This window comes from Trichoderma virens (assembly GCF_000170995.1).
Source record: "Trichoderma virens Gv29-8 chromosome Unknown TRIVIscaffold_92, whole genome shotgun sequence".
Taxonomy (NCBI): Eukaryota; Fungi; Ascomycota; class Sordariomycetes; order Hypocreales; family Hypocreaceae; genus Trichoderma; species Trichoderma virens.
Genome location: NW_014013657.1, coordinates 1,675,085 through 1,689,338, shown reverse-complemented (window position 1 = coordinate 1,689,338; position 14,254 = coordinate 1,675,085). Strand labels below are relative to the sequence as shown.

The window sequence follows — 14,254 nt, the reverse complement described above, 5'->3', positions numbered from 1 at the left end:
GGCGATGCTTTCTGTGTTGCGCTGCTGTTCCTGGGCGGTCATTTTCCAGCGTCAGCCAGCAACGCCTCTTTTCTTCTCTCTCTCTCGCTGTGCCCGCCTTCGCCCGTTTCAACAGAGGCGCTGACGGTCTTCGCTTTGCGTCGGGAGAGTTGGGAATGGGGAGGAATTGGCAAGGTTGGAGGGGCGGCATCGCACATCTGGACTGGAATCTTGGGGGAGCGGGGGATCCGATGACACAAGCCGAGGAACGGGCCGAAGGGCCGGGGCTGTTTGACAGCAGGCCGAGCCGGTGATTCGTCGCATCTTGTTCCGATTAGTTAAACTTATGTTCTACTACTGGATTCGAGAGATCAAGACTGAGAATCAAGAACAAAAGTGTATTTGTGCCTTATTACTACTTATTACGGCCCCGGCCCCGGGACGAAACGACTAACACGACAGCACCGGCATCAAGGTACAGTTATTAACTCGGGAGCCCAATCAACAATTACCAACTAATACCATTTCACACAACCTTACTCTATTCCTCCCTTACAAAAGCGCAGCAATGCCCGCAGCCAGGAAGCTAAACAGCTCCAGCGGCTTCATCCCAGAGCCGCCAGACACAATAGGGGGATTCGTGGGGTGAACAGGAGGCGCCGTCCCGTTGTGAGGAGGCTTATGCTCGTGCTCCTCTTCGCACTCCTTGATGCAGTGCTCTCCATCGGGCGTAAACGGATTGAAGCCGAGGCATTCTGCATACTTGGCAGAGCAGTCTGCCTGGTTGGCGCCGGGCTTGCCCCTGCAAACGTCGCGCTCTTCGTTGCACTTCTTGATGAGGCGGCAATCCGGCTTGGGAGGAGGAGGGGGAGGAGTGGGCGTGGGAGTGATGATGGGCTTGGAGCACTTCTTCTCGATTTCATCCGGGTTGTGCTGCCCGTCAAAGGGGTTGTAGCCCAGACACTCTGCATACTGAGAGGCGCAGTACGACATGTTGGCTCCAGGGGCGCTGCGGCACTTGTTGTACTCGTCATAGCACTTGCACTCGTCTTTCGGCGGTGACGGCGGCTTAGTGTGTGTAGGAGCAGCCGTCGTCTTGGAACACGCCGTAGGAGTAACGAAGCCGTTCTCGTACGGGTTATAGCCCAGGCAGTCGGCGTAATCAGCAGCACATTGGGCCCTGTTGGTGTCGGGCTTGGTGAGACAGGCGTCGTGGGCGGTGGTGCACTTCACTGCACATTCCTCGGGGGTGCCACTGTAGTCGGCAAGGACTGAGGCGACGAAAGCGGTGATGATGATGGTGGAACGCATCTTGATGACTTGTGTTTACTGGACTTGTCTCTATCTTTATTATATTCTTGTCTGTGGGTTTGTTCAAGTGTGAATGATACCAAAATATGGATAATAGCGAATGATGAGAGAACAGGAGAAAAGACTAGATGAACGAGTGAAGGACGCTGCAGCGCATGATATCAAAGAGAAAAAAGCATCGTCATCATGGCCGAACACCCGCAATACTTATACACCACTGAGGTCCAAGGGAGGAAGAACCGAACCCGTCAAAACAAGAAGCTGCGAGCAGCGGTTGCATTCCAACGGATGAGGCGAAAGATGATCGGGCCTCGCCTCTGAGACAAAACACACGGAAACCTGCTTACCCGGGAGAATGGAAATGGGGAATACTCTTGCCAATTTTCTCGGCCCGTCGGCCAATGAGGCGATGTGCCGCATAATATACATTGAAGATTGAAATGCTGACAGGTGGTGTAGCCGTTTCATGGGAAAGAAATCTGTTAGACTACAGCCCATCATGTCGCTTCACCAACCTGCAAACCTTTCAACCGCAGGAAAACAAGCCGTCTAGAAACCAAGGCCAACAGGAAAATAGTCATCGGGCGATCGACCGGGGGGGAAAAAATACCAAGCCTCTTCCCACATTCCTCAAGACCAACATGCCGGTCCAAGTCCCGTGTCATCTCCTCCCATTCCGCAAGCAAACATACTGACTTCGAGAACGATCGATTCACGATGCTATAATAAGAAACATTACCCAATACGGCAGTCTCCGGCACAGCATCGACAGCCGGCAAACACACTCCATTCGTCTTCGAAATCAAACGTTATGTCGTACAATCATGCCATCACCATCATCAAGCCATTTCAATAGCACAAAGCACAGACCAAATTTGTGCATCTCTTGCGCCTGTTGTCCTGCGGGGCCTGTGGAGTTTCTTATATATTATAAACACAATAATACATATGCCTTTTTCGGCCCGTCGCGCGATCTGCTCCCGAGCTTCTTTCCAAGATCATAGGCTTCATTAGCAGAATGTAGCGTCTGGAGCTTTATAACAGGAGAAACCTTGAAGATGAAAAGCTGACATTGGATTCTTCACAGGGGCATTCGCCGGCACGGACACAGACTTGGAATTATTCTTCAGTTTCATCAATTTATGCTCCGATATTATAGTCGTTGTTAATCCAATATCCTTCTACAAACGACATTTTTATATATAAAACAAAAAAAAAAAAAACAGGAAAAGTGGTATATGATCGTATACAGACAAAGGCAATATGCCAACCAAACAGGGGATATCCATGTGCAAGCCCATTACTCCGTAGATGATGCACGAAAAGGAGAAAACCAAACCAAAACAAAGAAACCAGGGAGGGAAAAGATAGTCCAGATAACGTCCACCATGCTTGTACATAGATTCGTGCCCATTGTTGATCATGTCTTCGTTTCATGAATAAGACGGAGGGAAAATTAAGGAAAAGGGGAGGGGGGCAATATTGGTTTTTTTTTTTTTCCTCTCTTGCTTTACGCAAAGACGCTCTCACTCACGACGCCAATATCCTGCTTAGCAGGCTGCTGGTCCTTCCGTCTCCTACCGACGGTCAACAGCCGATTCATTTGATCACCAGTTTTTGCCCATCCTCGCGACAGGCTTGATTCATCGTCCCGGCGCACCATGGCCGGCGAGTCTCTACCTCGATCTTCTTTGTGTGAAGAGCGGTCTCTGCGCCATCGGGTCCTGCTGTTTGGGCGTGAGTCGCTATCTGAGTCGCTCTCATCAAACGCGCTCTTGGGAACTGAGGGTTCCTCAACCTCAGGGGCTGGAACAGCAGGAACAGGGGGTATCTCAGCAGAACCGCTGCTGCCCACTCTCCTAGAGTGTGGGTCAGCAGTGGTTGGTCGAACAGCACTGGTTGCTTTCCTTCGGAGGCGAGAGAAATGGGAGCCTGATTTGAAGCTCAAGATGGAGGACCGCCTCCCAAGTGGCTCCGAAGAATTAGCCTCATCGAGGCTGGTCTTCGGCACCGCTGCGGCGGCCAGCTCAACAGCAAACTTGTGGTACTCGCCAGCAGCCATATCGTCGTCACTGCCATCAACTTGCTCCTCCTCCTCCTCGTTTGAGGGCATGAACACGTCTTCCTGCGCGGCAAGATGACCCAAGCCATCTTGGTCAAAGATCCGGGCACTTCGGCGGCGACGAACAGAATTTTTAGGGCCAAGGGGGAATCCAGAAGCCGAATGTGGCGATCCCGGTCCCCATGAGCTTTTCTTGCTGGACAGGCTAGCCATGCCGTCGTCGTCCTCCAATACCGGAACCAGCCCTTCCTCTGGAAGCTGCAAAAGAGTGGCAGGGTTCGGGGCGGATGGGTCGTCAAAGCTTCGGCTGCTTCGAGCAACAACCTCCTTCTCGCCCTCTTTGGGGGTAATGCCAACAAGATTCGTAACGTCAACGTCGAGTCCCATGAGCTGCATCACCTTCTTTGACTTCCGGTGCTTGAGACTAGCCACAGGGCTAGGAAGGCTCGACTGGCGAGGGGGATGGGCATTCTTGACGGGGGTGCTCGGGGCTTGGCGGGGCGAGGGTGAGGCGATTCGACCTTCAGCTTCAGCTTGAATTTGCGGCGCATTGTTCGATCCCAGTCCTACTGGTAGGGAAGCCGGTTTATTCTTCTTCTTGTTGATCTTGAGAGGCGGCGGAACAACAGACGAGTTGGTCATGGGAGGGAGAGGCGGGAGAGGCCTCTTCACATATGCATCAGCATTGTGTGGCCGCGGTGCCAGAGGCGTCACAGGCCGGCTGCTCAAGGCAGGAATTTCCCAGGGACCCAGCGTCGAGGGACTCAGTGGCGGATCGGAGACGGACCGCAGGTGGAGCATCTTCCGGTATTGAATTTATATCCAAGGGCTGAGAAGCTACTAGTAGGAGCTGGGTGAGGAAGAGGAAAGAAGTAGTATTCAGCTCGAGCCCAAGACTGGCCTGGTTGAGATTTGTTAATGAGGGAAGAAGGCGAAGAACCAGAACGGCGGGCACACACCTTGTATAATAAAGACACACAGGCAGGCCCCAAGGCAAGTAATGTCAAGGCAGGGTCAGGCAATCCCAAAGGAACCCACGTGGAAATGGGTGCACCGGCCTCTGGGGTATAAAATTGACAGTGACAGCGATGGAGCGGCAAAAACACACCACGGAGTCTGTGCTTGGAGCCACCCCCACAGGGTCACCCCCTTCGATTGCTAAGCTGTGAGAGACAAAGCGCACAGATAGTATAACTAAGTGATGTGAATCGGTCCAGTAGACATGCATACAAATGTGAATGTGAAAGAGGGGAAAGAGAAGAGAGAGAAAGAGAGAGAGGCGGAGAAAGAGAGCGCGCGCGTGTAAGTGACCATGAGAGTATGAGCGACGGGTGCAACAACGCGAACGTGTGCTTGTGCTTGTGATGTGCACAAGGTCGTACCAAGATGCGAGAATGAACTCGACATACATATACTCTCGCGTCTCTGTATTCCGGACGGTAATACACAAAGCACGAGTACAAAAGTATGCAACGTACAAACCCCAAGGGGCGTGGGTGCAGGGCGTGGATGAACGAACAAACGGTACGGAGTAAGATCATCAGCAACCTCATCCGGCATGGCCGATCATCAATGCCGAGTGGAGGAACGATTGTCCACACTATGCCACAGATTGGCAGGACAAACGAAACGTGAACATGGAGGGAATGTGAGCCCGCTGACAATCATCCGTAGGAACATGAGTAAAGCCGGAGTCCTAAGTGTGTTTTTTTTTTTTTCTTGTTGCTTGCATCATGGCTGCTGTTCAACGACAAAGGCCAAAGTGACGACAGCCGGAATGAAGGCATGAGAAACAAAAATCGTCATGACAACGGCATCTACACGGCTCGTGACCCGCTCGAGAGGAGCCTTGATCCTTTGCCAAGTTTGCACAACCTTCTGGGGAATGCAGCTCGGAGGCTTGTAAGGCTGCCTGGCCATGGGCATCGTTGTCGGGCTCTCGGCGTGTCATCCCATCTGGCCCGTGTAACATCTTCAAGCCGCTTTGTCTCTTCCTTCTCCAGGCTTTTGTCCTATCAGCACAGCCGAAACATGCAGGCTGGGAGAGAAACGGGCGTGTGACGGGTGCCCATCATTCCAGTCTGACATGCCGGTTCGACACTTTTCCTCATCCTCATCCTCCCTGCTTCTATAGCTCTCGCCTCGGTCGACGGCTCAGCGTCCCGTGCCTCGTACTAGCAGCTACCCGTACCAATGGCTGTATACGAGTACCTGGGCGAGTATTTTCCCCCCGTTTATGCAGCATGGTGTAACCCTTGGGTTTTCCAGCATACGAGTGCTGCAGCTTGTCGGCCTGGAACGCAATCTCGCTTTTGCATCTTCAAGGCCCCTTGTCCGGGACATGCAGTCAATCACCCTCGCCGTCGCACCGCCCCGACGGACGTATATATGTTCTCCGTACGGAGCACGGAGTACATGTATACAAACCGGCCTGGCAAGGTACTCGTATTGCCAATAGTATGTATTTCGCAGCTCCATGCAAACTCTTCGTCTCCCCATGTCTTGCTGCAACATTCTGTCGCACTGCCAGCTTCTGTCAGTTGACTAGCTCAACCCAATGCACCGGAATGGAGCACGACAGTGCAATGCTGACGCTCCCCTCTAAATTGGTCATTGCATGCAGGGCACTGACCTATGAGCCCCTCTAATGGAGACTCGGTGACAAGGCATGAGCTCCTTGTCCTGTCCGGTTCGGGGAGGTCTCTCTTCCAACCCCCAAGGCCTGACTCTTTGTGTCTTTCATTTTGCATGGCGAGGCCCCCATGTCGCTTTTAAAACACTTCTCATCATGCGAAGCAGACATGAGACGCAATGCACGTGGCGCAGACGCAGAAACTTGTTGCATGTGCATGTTGATTTCGTCCCTGAGCAATTGAAGCCATCCCTGCAAGTGGAGTCCGTGGAGAGCAGAGACGTGCCCCGTACCTGTCGGCCAAGCAATTTTTGATGCGTAATATCTGCTGGAGCAGCAACTTTTCATGCTCACAAGTGACTGATGGAGTTTGGGCTTCAATGCAACCAGCGGCGGATTCGTCTCATTTCGTTTGCCGGTGGAATCAGGATCATTATTCTCCGCGTGGGGGCTGTCCACTGCCTGTCCGAATATTCGTATCTACTTGGCGTAGGACGAGCACTAGAGCCTCGCCTTGTCGATGTCTAAATTTGCGTTGTCAAGTAACCGTCGATGCCGGTGATAATCGCCCGCGCGCCAACTGACTGGTCGGAGAAAAAGACCCTTGAACGTCTAGCCGACCTCTCTGGTTCCTCCAATCAGCTGGAAGCGTATCGTTCGCTTTCATCCCTATGGTGGTACGACCGGCATTTATCTAGCCCTGCCGTTATACTCGTACGCTTGCCAAGTTCCTGGCCTGCCGCCCCCAATTTCTTCGGACCCCTTGTCCCATGTGTGAACTAGTACCCCATACAGGTAATGTGAATGCAAAATGCTAGGCAATACCGAGTGGTCCGAAAATGTCTATATAAATAGAAAAAAAAAAAAAAGAGTTTACCAAATGTTCCAAGCCCAAGCGCGCCAACTGCCATGTACAGAGTATGAAATCCTAAAAATAGCCCCCCTTTCTCTCTTTCTTTCGCCAAGGTGAACAAGACAAAACTCCAAGCCTTTTGTGGCAGTCCCTAGTCGTCATCGTCTTTGCCCTGATAGTCACCTAACAGAATATCGTCAATGCCGAGCCCCGTAGAGGAATTCCTAATCCACTCCGTCTCAACGCGGAAGAAGATCCACATCCATCGCCGAAACACCTCGAGAAGCTCGATCAGGAAGATTCCGCTCTCATAGTCGGCAAATTTGTCCAGATGAGGACTCAGCTTCATCGACCACGAGCAACGCAGCATTAAATCGAGGCCAATGACAAAGTAGTACAGACCAGCTGAGCGGAAGACGAGCCGATCGCGTAGCCCCCACGGGTGGTGCGCTGATGCTCGCTCTCGCGACGAGAAGAGTGTCAGATCCCAATCTTTGGCGACGTCCCAGTAGAAGGAGTAGAGCGAGTTGACCAAAACGGCGACCAGCCAAGCCCGGTGCAGCGTGACCATGTCGCTCTCTGGCCCGGCCCCCCTTTGCATGGCGCTTGTGATGATGACGGGGAATGCGGTAGAGTACTTGAGAGCGTTGGCCAGGTGTTGGCCACCCCAGCCCGCAGACTCCTTGTACGGGGCCCGTCGAACTCTCAGGTACTCGATGAGGCACTGTCGGAAACGGATGATGCTCGGCACAGCCATAAGCAGCGGAACAAAGAGCGTACCCCCGCAGCTCCTGTTAGGATGGTCCGTCGAGGAGCCCCCAGCGCTGAAGAACATGCACAGCGTGACGAAAACGTCTCCAAACACCTTGGCATACGATGTCAAGACATCAGCCAGCAAGATGTCTCCAAATTTTCCATCTTGCGCCTCCGCAATGCCGCCAATGCTCACCCGCCGCAGCGTAGCAAGGAAACGTCTTCGACCACCAGTAGGCAGATTTCGCAAAGGAACGAAGAAGAATGCCACCAGCGCGACCAGGTACGTCATTGGCATCCAGTCGTAGGCAATGACCCGGGCCGGCACGTGCCAGGTGCACAGCCAAAACAGGGTAATGGACAGCGAGAACAGCGCCGTCAAGACTATTGCGAGTCGGTACGTAGACAGGTGATGCGATATATGCTGCGGCGAGCTTCGTCCAGGGTATCGGATCAAGGCGGGAACGTCGATTCGGAAGGCATGCAGCCAATGGAGGTTGATGCCCCATCCCCAGACAGCTATTAAGCATATTGTCAGCATTATCAATGCCCTCGCAGAAACATGTTTCCCAAGGGGGTGCAAACGGGGCTAACCTAGAGTGACGATAAAGCCGACTCGGAACGGCAGAGGAAACACCAGGCTGAAGGCATCGAGCTGAGGCTCTACGGCAGGATCACCATCCATGATGGAAACGTGTTGTCAAGCCAATTGCACCCGCAAAGAAGCATGAAGGGGATAGACATGGAGGGAGCGCCTCTGCGATTGGTCCTGAGCGGTGGGCGAACGAACGGCTGCGCTCTTGCTGCGCACGCTTTGTATGTTGGTCAAAGCCAATGTCTGGATAGTCGATGAAGACGGGAGAAGTGATGTCTGAGGCGACAAAGGACCAAGCTGTCCCTTGCATTTTTTGGCGCCAAAATTAAAGGGTAGGTGCGGAAAAAGGTCCCTGCCGCAGCGCAATCTACGTCACTGCTAGTGTCTTGGTGGTAACTGTAGCGAAACAATGCCGAGAATTTTAGTGAACAAAAGTGACAAATACCTTGATCGAATTGATCAATGGATTGAGACTATCTAGGTTGATTCGATACTTGACATCGCATGGCCTTGACTGAAGGCATATTATGGAAACCTTGAGATGAAGTAATTGGCTACAAGTAGCATTAGTGGCGCGTACCACGTTGAACATTAGGTATCTTTCGGCATGTACCTATCCAGAAGTACTGGTCATCTCCGAACAAAGCATCAATTGGTATTAGATGAACCACTCTCTTTCAGTACCAAATGCACCCAGTCATTACCAAAAACATGATCATGACCCCCACGCTCAAAATCAGTTTATCCATTGATACTTTCACATCACTGACTTGCACTTCACCAATCTACTTTAGCACTAACGGATCTCGCTGTGTATCTGTATGTCACCACATGGCTTCGGGCAATCTTGTTAACCTAGCCGGTTTAACGGTAGCGGCACATGGGGCTGGTCAACTGTCCCGAGGTCCAGCGTTTAGCACTACAGCCGAAAGCTACAATGGACCCCAAAACTTTCAGCTTTCAAATCAACATCATCATTTCCTCGACCCGTCATGCGAATGCGAATGCCGCTTCTTTAACGATCTATCCTTGACATACACGCATTGCTATTTCTTCTGAATTTCATATAGCGAGCATATCACGTCGAAAAGAGGGAGAGAGAGAAAAGAAAGGAGAGCCCAGATATCAACCATGGCCGCCACAACAACACCATCAACATCATCACCATCACAATCCTCATCCTCCACGACTCCCTACCCCTTCGCCGCAGCCCCCGACATCGTCCGCTCCCACCAAAAGGACGCCTACTTCACCGGCCAGCTCGCAAACTCCTTCTCCGAACTCCACCGCCGCCTCTTCGGCGCCCGCTCCGCCCACTCGCTAGCCCCCGAGCTTCGCACCGCCGCCTCGCTGCTCTACTTCTGCCTCACCACCCTCCCCGGCAACCGCACCCTGGGCGAGGAATACTGCGATCTCGTCCAGGTCGACGCGAGCGCAGGCCTCTCATTGCCCGCTCTCCCCTCCCGCGCCGCCTACATCGTCGGCACAATCCTGCTCCCTTACCTGGCGAGCCGCGTACTGCCCGGCCTCCGCGCTCGTCTACGCCGCTTCCTCGACCGTCGCCTCGCCACCCTCCGCCAGCAGGGCAAGACAAAGACGCGCCAGGCTCGCGTCCTTGACTACCTCTCCACGCATCTATCCTCCGTCACGTCCGCCGCGCCGCTGCAGGCCGTCGTCCTCGCCCTCTTCTACTTCAACGGCACCTACTATGAGCTCTCCAAGCGCCTCCTCTCTCTGCGCTACGTCTTCACCCGCACCGTGCCCGACACCCCCGACCGCGGCGGCTACGAGCTCCTCGGAGTCCTGCTAGCCATTCAGATGGGCGTCCAGGCCTTCCTCCACGTCCGCGACACATTCTCCTCCGTCGCCTCGTCCCAGCGCGAGAGGGCCGCTTTCCACTCGGGGGAACTTGATGTCTCCCTCAGCCACAACAATACCTATACCGCATCCAACAACGAACTTTTGCTCAGTGGGAGCACCGGTGCCCAGGCGAGCAAGGTGGACATCGCCACGACAACACACACCCCCATGAGCGGCATTCCGAGGTTCCATCTCGAAAACGAATCCACCATGGGATACATCAAGGGAAGCCAGCAGCGCAAGTGTACACTGTGTCTCGAGGAGATGAAGGATCCCGCCGCCACCCAGTGCGGGCATGTCTTCTGCTGGGAGTGCATCGGCGACTGGGTCAGAGAAAAGCCTGAGTGTCCCCTGTGTAGAAGAGAGGCCATGGTACAGCACATTCTTCCCTTACGCGTCATGTAACGAAGTTCTTTTTTGAAGCAAAATCAGATGTTCTTGGATAGCTAGGTTGTAATACTCCATACAAGTAGTAGTAATACGTTTGCAGGAAATGAAAACAAGATGTAGAAGAAGAAGAAGAAGAAGAAGAAGAAGAAGAAGAAGAGAAAGGATAAACACCAAAAAGATATGAAAATAGAGCAGATGCCTTGCTAGGCTTGTCAGCCAATGATCCACCTCGTATGCCATCATACATAATGAAAATGAAAAAAGACAAAATAAATAGAACAAAGAGAATTGAAGCTTTCCCATCACACATTCCTCCTTCATGGTATCATTCATCTCCGTCATTACTGCTCCCAATGTCCATCTTTCCGTCTCATACCGTAGTTATAATGCCACAAGATTAGTTGACAATTCCCACTCCATGGCCAAAGCAGCGCCGTCTTGCAAACCCCAGATGTTTGCTCCGTGACGGCGCACCTTGGCCACATGATCTCGGGAAACGTCGATGTCGATGTTGATGTTGTTACAGGGGGGGAAGACCAAGTTTGCCCGTCTATCCATGACCCTTTAAAATAGTATGACAGATAGAAGACATAGTGGTACAGTTCCGTTCCGGCCAAGCATATAAAAACGCTGTCAAAGCAAGCAAGATGATCCAGCAAAACTCCTGTATCCAAGTAACACTGAGCAGGACCCGCCCTTTGGACGAACTCCGTCGAGTTTTTTCCTTTTCCTCATTTTTTTTGGGTTATGCTTTTACTTTTTTCGATAGATTTCTTCTTTCTTGTTTATTCACAAAAGAGAACAATTTCGCCTCGGTCGTTGCGTCGAAGTCGCAGTGAGCGCCACAGTTCCTTTTCTTCCTTGCCCTTGGGGGTGCTAGAGCCGGCGGCCTGGCGCTCCCGGTGGAATCGCTTCAAGGCCTTGTTCATGCTGCAGCCGCGCTCGCTCTCCGGTCCCTTGTTGACGAAGCTGAGGAAGACATCAGCGCGGGGCTTGAAGACAATCATCTGCCCGTCGAGGTTCTCCTCTTTGCCGTCCTTAGAACCCGGCCGGAAATCGATGAGCTTGGGCTCCTTCTTCTCATGCTTGTGGGAGGAGTGCTTCTTGGAAGAGGACTTGTGCTTGCTCGACTTGGTCTTGGGTGGGGCGCCAGCAATCATGCCAAAGAGGCTGTTGCTTGTCTGGTGGTGGTGGTGGCTCTTGTGGTGTCGAGAGTGCTTCGTCTTCTTGAGTGGGCTTGTCGGCGAGAGATCGGCGATGTTATCTCCAGAGTAATCGGGTGACGGTGGAAAAGCAGGCCGCATCATGTTCTTCAGGCCGCCAGTGAGACCAGAGTGAAGGACGGGGGGTGCGTCAGCCATGATTTGGTCGCCAGTAACATCCACGTGCAAGCGCTTCCGCTTCTTGTCCTTCTTGGCATCGCCATCCTTTGATTTCCGTCGCTCCGACTTGGGCTGAGGGGTGGCGACAGCACCTGTAGGCACAGGGCCGGTTCCGTATTGTACAAGTGGCTCTCCGTCTCGGTCCATAAGGGAAGCTGGCTCTAGGAGCTCTCCGCTCTTTGTCTCGTAGCGCACAAGAGAGGTGCTGTCGGCGGCATCAGGAGCTTTTCGGTCTCGCGCATGGCTCAGGTTCGAAGCAGTCGGGGTTTGAGAGTTGTCCAAAAAGTCAAAGACGTTGACGTGATCATCGTCGGCGGCAGATGGAGGGGTTGGCGCCTCTGGGGGAGGTCGAGACTTGTCTTCGTACTCGTGCCACGACTCATATTCTTTGTCATCGCCAGCATCCTCGACATATGGCTGCAGGGCCAGCGTGTTGGCCATGCCTAAACGATGTGAGTTCATGGTGGACTGTTGTTGTTGTGGCTGTCGTTGTTGTTGTTGTTGGTGGTGCTGCTGCTGCTTCTTGTTTTGCCTTGGTTTGTACAATGCGCCTTGGTATTTCTGCTCTTCGGTCATGCAAGTCTGAGAAATGCCATGTTAGCCCGACCAAACAACAAACCCAGATCCGAGCCAGACTCTGCCGAGTCGCGACTTACTGTATGAGAACGATATTCGACGCCGGGAAAGTATACCATGCAATCAATACAGGTAAAGGTTGCGCCTCGACAGCGACTGCGATGAGGGTCGAGTTTCTTTTTGGTTAGGACGTCACCACACGCCTATATGTAAACAAGTCAGAGGAAAGGTCGAGGCCGGGAGTTGATAAAGAGACTAGTGCAATGCAGAAGAGGTGATGCGAGATGTGGATGGATATATGAAGCGCGGTTGCGGGTAGGGGGAGGGGGAGGGGAGTTTGCGAGACAGGGGAGTGGACCCGAGGGATCAGCGGGACGTAGCAGAAGGGATGCTTGAAATAGTGTTACTTGTCTGGCGCTGAACAAGTAATACTACTAGTAGCAGTTGGGAGGGTGGTGTGCGCAAAGCAAAAGTGATGTCAGGCTATGAATAGGGCCAAGGCATATCGCATGTTGGACAAAATGACCAGGGGAGGGGCGAGCGCAGCGCCACGGGAGGGAATGGCAGACAAGGGGAGTCGACTAGACAAAGCATGGGATAGACAAGACAAAAAGCATGTAAGTTGGTTAGTGCGTACCTCGCACGAAAAAGAAACCATGTTTGCGTCGCGATTGATTGGGCGGCGCCCAAAAAAAGTTTGCCGGTTCCTGGATTCTGAGTGGCCGCAGGCCTTTTTCTCCTCGACGGGGGCTGCGATTCGACGACGAGCGGATGGAGAACTGGAGATGCAGCGGCTGCGGCAGCGTCAAGGCAGGCAGACGGGAATCCAGCTGCAGAGGACGAGGCCGGGATTCAGCGGATTGTGGTGGAGAGAGACAGAATTTTTCTGCCTGTTTTGGCCGCAGAGGCAGCTGGGCGAATCGAATGCGCGCGGTGCTTCGTGGCTCGCGGAGACGCAAGGGACTGCTTTGTGCTTTGTTGGAGGAATGCGTCTCAGGATTGAGGGCGTGCGAAAGAGCGAGAGAAGAAGAGAAAAAAAATTGCAAGAAGAAAAAATAGAATCCGATAGGCCCTGGATCAACGGGTAGAGGGAATGGAAGTGGGCGATGGGGAATGGAGGGGCGATTTTAGAGGGGGAGGGGAGCAGAAAGCCGCCAAGCAAGGCCTGGGAGTAGTGCCGGGGAAGTGAGAAGTGGCAGTGAGAAGTGAGACGAGGGGGGAAGAGAATTGATAGTCGGCAGCTGGGGGGGTTATTTAGGATTTAGTATTGAGGATTAGGCTTTTGATGGTGGTTGAGCAAGGGATCAATCACATTGAAAGGCGGTAGAGAATTGTTGTTGCTGCTAATTGTACTCTGTACCGGGCCTGCTAACGAGCACTAGAACAGCGAAATGGATGGTGGATGCCACCCTCCAGACTGGCAATCTACCTGTGGCCGCCAGAGTTTGTTGTTCGTTTTTATCCTCTGGCCAGGCAAGGCGGCTACAGCTCGTCGTACATAGTACAGCTCGTCGTACAGCTGGCCGCTGCCTCTCCCTGCGCCGCTGCACAACGACGTCGTTTTGCGGCACAGACCCATGGATTTTTCTTCTTTCTTCTCTTTCGTGTTCCAGTCCTGGCCCTATCTGGCCACTGAGATCCCTGTTGGGCACCAGGCGGTGCGGTAGGGCTTCACTTTGGGAGCAAGCGAAAAATGCAAAAAACTGCAACGAAAATCCTGCCTTGCTGCGGTGAACGGCAGAGAACCCAGATCTTGTTGCCACGGTTATGCGCACCCCCTGCTAGCTCCCAAACACACTCCCGGCAACCAAGCGCCACAACTCGAAACTCGAGTGAGGCAGCGCGGCGATTGGCTGCAGAG

General features: G+C 53.1%; 5 protein-coding genes across 5 annotated transcripts; 1 reads left to right on the top strand and 4 right to left on the bottom strand.

Moving 5' to 3' along the window:
- Positions 1-531: 531 nt before the first annotated feature.
- Positions 532-1,290, bottom strand: TRIVIDRAFT_228753 (uncharacterized protein; the record flags this gene model as incomplete). The annotated part of the gene is made up of 1 exon (XM_014094444.1): positions 532-1,290. The coding sequence occupies one exon, from the start codon at positions 1,288-1,290 to the stop codon at positions 532-534; it is 759 nt and encodes a 252-aa protein (XP_013949919.1).
- Positions 1,291-2,800: 1,510 nt separating this feature from the next.
- Positions 2,801-4,233, bottom strand: TRIVIDRAFT_232727 (uncharacterized protein; the record flags this gene model as incomplete). The annotated part of the gene is made up of 1 exon (XM_014094443.1): positions 2,801-4,233. One exon carries the CDS (start codon positions 4,151-4,153, stop codon positions 2,801-2,803), a length of 1,353 nt encoding a protein of 450 aa, XP_013949918.1.
- Positions 4,234-6,988: 2,755 nt separating this feature from the next.
- On the bottom strand, positions 6,989-8,275 carry TRIVIDRAFT_64387 (uncharacterized protein; the record flags this gene model as incomplete). Its single annotated transcript, XM_014094442.1, has 2 exons — positions 6,989-8,109; positions 8,185-8,275. 2 exons carry the CDS (start codon positions 8,273-8,275, stop codon positions 6,989-6,991), a joined length of 1,212 nt encoding a protein of 403 aa, XP_013949917.1.
- Positions 8,276-9,164: 889 nt separating this feature from the next.
- TRIVIDRAFT_175416 (uncharacterized protein) lies at positions 9,165-11,313 on the top strand (the record flags this gene model as incomplete). The annotated part of the gene is made up of 1 exon (XM_014094441.1): positions 9,165-11,313. The coding sequence occupies one exon, from the start codon at positions 9,317-9,319 to the stop codon at positions 10,448-10,450; it is 1,134 nt and encodes a 377-aa protein (XP_013949916.1).
- On the bottom strand, positions 10,049-13,283 carry TRIVIDRAFT_214933 (uncharacterized protein; the record flags this gene model as incomplete). Its single annotated transcript, XM_014094440.1, has 3 exons — positions 10,049-12,399; positions 12,474-12,596; positions 13,031-13,283. 3 exons carry the CDS (start codon positions 13,049-13,051, stop codon positions 11,221-11,223), a joined length of 1,323 nt encoding a protein of 440 aa, XP_013949915.1.
- Between the last annotated feature and the right edge of the window lie 971 nt (positions 13,284-14,254).